This window comes from Triticum aestivum, chromosome 1D (genome assembly GCF_018294505.1).
Source record: "Triticum aestivum cultivar Chinese Spring chromosome 1D, IWGSC CS RefSeq v2.1, whole genome shotgun sequence".
NCBI lineage: Eukaryota > Viridiplantae > Streptophyta > Magnoliopsida > Poales > Poaceae > Triticum > Triticum aestivum.
In genome coordinates this window covers 423,839,516-423,843,977 of record NC_057796.1, presented here as the reverse complement: position 1 = coordinate 423,843,977, position 4,462 = coordinate 423,839,516, and the positions used below count along the sequence as shown (strand labels likewise).

The 4,462-nt window shown below is 49.1% G+C and overlaps 1 protein-coding gene across 1 annotated transcript; it reads right to left on the bottom strand.

Moving 5' to 3' along the window:
- Positions 1–404: 404 nt before the first annotated feature.
- On the bottom strand, positions 405–1,169 carry LOC123172586 (ethylene-response factor C3-like). Its single transcript, XM_044589537.1, has one exon. It carries the CDS (start codon positions 1,113–1,115, stop codon positions 405–407), a length of 711 nt encoding a protein of 236 aa, XP_044445472.1. The 5' UTR covers positions 1,116–1,169.
- Between the last annotated feature and the right edge of the window lie 3,293 nt (positions 1,170–4,462).

Below are 4,462 nucleotides of genomic sequence, written 5' to 3'. Positions count from 1 at the left end.
TGACCTGGTCGATCAGGACATGCGTGCTTCTTTTTTCCAGCCCACTTTAGCTGCCAACCAAAAATAATAATAACAATCCCTGTACCTTTTCTGATTCTTTTTGAAAAGGAAAAACAGCGACCCAAGCCACACAAAATTCGAACTTGGCGCCTATGAACTATCTACAACCATGCATTCATTTTGACTGGATTCAAACCCAAACATTTGTCACTTCACATTTTTCACTCACGGCTATCTAAATTCAGACCCAAACATGCCGTCGGTCTCAATAACCGTTTTCTCAATCCTACACAAGCTATCTAAATTCTGGAACGAGACCCGACCAGCAACAGCAACAGCAGCAACAGGGAAGAAAGAACTACACAAATGGCGATCAACCCACCGTCGCCAACTCTCTTGTTGCATCAGATGGAATGATGGCTCGAGCACCACGAACCGGAGGCCGAGGCCGTCATGTCGCCGGCGGCGCCGAGCAGTTCCTCCAGGTACTCCGCGCCGAGGTCCTCCAGCTCCATCACCGCGCCCTCCGGCCGGCCACGGCCGGCCTTGCGGCATGCCGCCGGCGCCGTGGACTTTCGGCCCCGCATGGAGTGCCGCCGCTTGAGCGCCAGCACGGGCGACACCCCGTGGGCGCGGCCGCGCACGTCTTCCCCCGCGCCCTCGAGCGAGCGGCGGACCTGGTCGGCGGGGAAGTTGAGGACGGCGGCGCCGCCGCGCATGGCGAAGGCCGCCTGGTCGTAGGCGAGCGCCGCCACCTCCGGGCTCTCGAACGTGCCCAGCCACACCCTCACGCCGTTCCGCGTCGAGTCCCGAATCTCCGCCGCGAACTTGCCCCAGGGCCGCTTCCGCACGCCGCGGAACGCGCGCCCACCGCCCACCGCCGCGTCGGTGGCCTCCTGCTTCAGCGGCGCCGCCGCTGCCCCGTGCGCGGAGGCGTCGTGGTGCTGGGAGAGCGCGTTGAGCAGGAGCTTCTCGTCGGTGTCGAACGGCGGCAGGAGCGGCGTGGCCGGGGCGTGGTTGTGGCAGCTGCTCCACGGCACGGAGTCGGCGGAGCCGGTGGAGGAGCCCGGCGAGTGGATGGGAAATGCTGCTGCTGCTCGGTGGTGCGTGGTCATGGCACGGCGCGCCAAGAAGTTGACGACGCCGGTGGTGAGCCGCGGCGACGTGGAAGAAGAAGAAGAAGGCGCGCACGTGGTGCTTGGATCGGCAATGGAATGTTCCTTTGATGTGGAGTTGAAAGTTGAAACGACCGGAAGCGCGCCTCCATGGTTTTTATACCGGCGACAGGGGAGGGTAGAATTGGTATTATCTAAAAAATGCTCTGCTTCCTGGTTTCCCGACTGTTTCTGGGTGCCTTTGCCTACTTGCCTTGCTTTGCTGGGGCTCCACAAAATGCAGGAATGTTACACTACAGCAATTGTGGAAGAAGATAGTAGCAGCAGCCAAGGTTCTTTATTTCGGAAGCGAAAACCTTTTGGACGTCGCTGAAATACGTTAAATTTCGGAAATTCTTTTGGTTTTGGGGTTTTCAAAACTCAGTAAATTTTAATGAAATTTAACCCAATTTAAATTTTGGATTGAATCTGGCTCGAAATTTCAGGGTTACAAGTATTTCAGACCCCACCGAAATATGCGAATTTGCGATCATGGAAAATCATAGTGGTAATACTAATCGTTGTAGCTGAGCTAGCCAGCTTAAGTATGATCAAGTGGGGGTAGCTAGAGGGTGGTAGTGGTATACACTCCACTGCACTCAAAAGCTCAAATGGTGAGCAAGCTTAGCCGCACGTGAGTCAATGTTGAGGTCCATTGCACCTGACCTGACCTTCTCATATTCGCTCTGAATTAGGCAGTGGCTACCATCTGCCATATTATTACCACCAATCCACCATTCGTCGTCTGGCATCACTCTGAAGTTTCCAAGCATAACACACTCCACTGGCTACAATTTAGCTGGGTGGTGTGAGCTGAGTGAGACGGTTAATTATGCTACTGCAAATGGTGGTACGTGATGAGGCCGCACGTGAGTCAATATTTGCACCTCACCATCACCTCCATTTTTAATTTGTCGGAAATTTCCAAGCAAGCATAGCCGTTAATTAGAGCATCTCCAACAGACGCCCAACGCACCGCGCGTTAAAAACTACTTTGCCGCGCGCCCATCGCCTGGTTTGGCGCGGCGGGCAGCGCTGGCTTCAACAGTCGCGCTTGTCAATAGTACCGGCGAGTTTGCTACAACAAAAAGAGAAACCACATATTACAGTTCCCACTCGAACCAGCAACAATATTTTGTACAACCTCCTACAGTTGCTTCAACTGCATATATATTTCTTGGCCGGAGACTGCAATTTTCAGAAAAGCGCGACGGGCAGCGCTGGCTTCAACAGTCGCGCTTGTCAATAGTACCGGCGAGTTTGCTACAACAAAAAAAGAAACCACATATTACAGTTCCCACTCGAACCAGCAACAATATTTTGTACAACCTCCTACAGTTGCTTCAACTGCATATATATTTCTTGGCCGGAGACTGCAATTTTCAGAAAAGCGCGACCACCCCAACCGTAATATGTGGAATCTTGGACGTCCACCCCGACCGACACAACCTCGCCCACTATCGTCGGCCACCATGGTAAGCGAAGCGAGCTTCTAGCATGCATCTCCTTTGAATTAATTCTGCAAAGAAAGGCATCTGAATTGCTTTCTTGCAGGGCTGTAGAGAGGGACATACATAGCAAAACACACAAGTTGCCAGATTCAGAGTTGCTCGACTCAATCTGATGGTTCAGATGTGTATGTGGCGACCCAAGTTGCCACTGAGCGTTTCAGGGGTGAGAGTCTCGAACTCTCGACCTCTGCTTGAGACCTACACGCTATCCAACTGCGCCACCGCCCGACTTGTTGTCTAACAAGCGAAACAAGCGTACTTGTTAAAAAGAAACAGAACGATGCAAACATAGATGAGCACCGGCGCACCCTTGGCTACCAACGGAGCCAGAGCCCAAGACGACTTGTTGCCGCAAGCTGAACCTTCAGAGGAGCTGCGCCTGCGAACACCGATACCCGGATACCGGCCTTCCGTGCTTGATGGGGCTTGCTGTAGCTGATGAAGAACGCAGTGAGGTGGTGCTATCAATCATCTTAGGCTTGATCTCAATCTGGTTCAACTCTTTGCCTTGGGCACTACTGCAATTTGGCTGCCTATCATCTCTCTCTCTCTCTCTCTCTCTCTGCAGAAGAAGATGGTTTCTTACCAGCAGGTGCCTCGTTTTTCTGTGCATGTCCAGGAAACAAAAGAGTGAGCTTCAGAGGTAGTCCGTTTTTTTTTTGCGAATATAGAGGTACTCCTAGTTAGTACAGCACAACTGATGGTTCAAGCCAAAATAGCATCACAAGTATACTGTTCAAACTTGATGTCCCACAATTAACTTTAACATGGAAATTATGAAAACACTCAAATCAATAGACTGTTCAAACTTGATACGTACGCTTCTTGTTTTGAGGGTATTAATTATAGGGAGCATCTAGAACTCAGCTGAATGAGATATAGTTTGGTCTCATTCAGATGACATCAGGATGACATCATCATGTATTGATACTGGTATTGTACCTCCGTGATCGATAGCTTCTTTTTGTAGGCACCGTGGTCGATAGCTTATGTCGCTTTCTCGATAGGCAGCTGGTTTTCTTTCCAGGTGCCCTGTTTAGGTCGTTAATATGGGCCATTAGTGGGCTGAACTGTGTGTCCAGACTTGTTCGTGTCTCTCTTTTATTTTATTTTATTTTATTTTATTTTATTTTATTTGTGTGTGTATGTGTATTCAATCCATTTGGAACAAAAAATAGGCCTACAACCATCTATGAATTGGATGAGCATATTACTAGTCCATTGCCACACGATTTTTCTATTTTTTTTGTAACTATGTACTTAGCCAGTATATTACGCGCGCACTGCACCCAGTTTTTCTTAAAAAATATATTTAAAAGTTAGAAAAAAATCATTTTTTTGCACTGAACGCTTGTTGTAATTCCGGCGTGAGTGTTGTCTCGCCATGCAGTGGATACTAACCTGACAATGGAAAAAAAAATTGCTTGCAAGTCTACTTGTGTGTGGGGTGTTGTGGATGGGGCGTCACGCTAAATCTTTTCTTTCTCTCTGTCAACTACTCGGGCTGCACAACGTCAAGACAAAAGGGCTGGCCACAAGCTGACTACTTTCATGCTCGGTCAACAATCACATGAAGATTTGCATGTGTGTGTCACTAACAAAAGAGGAAACTTTGAAAAATTGCAGGTTCCTCCTAGATCGCAAATTAAAAATAGTTTTTCCTAATATATTGTGTCCATTAAGCCGAGGCATTTATAGTTGATTTTTCCGAGAAATAAAACACAAAAAAGGGCCAAAATGAAAAGTGCTTGTATGCACCCACCGTCAAGGGAAATGATAGAAACCACACATATGTGA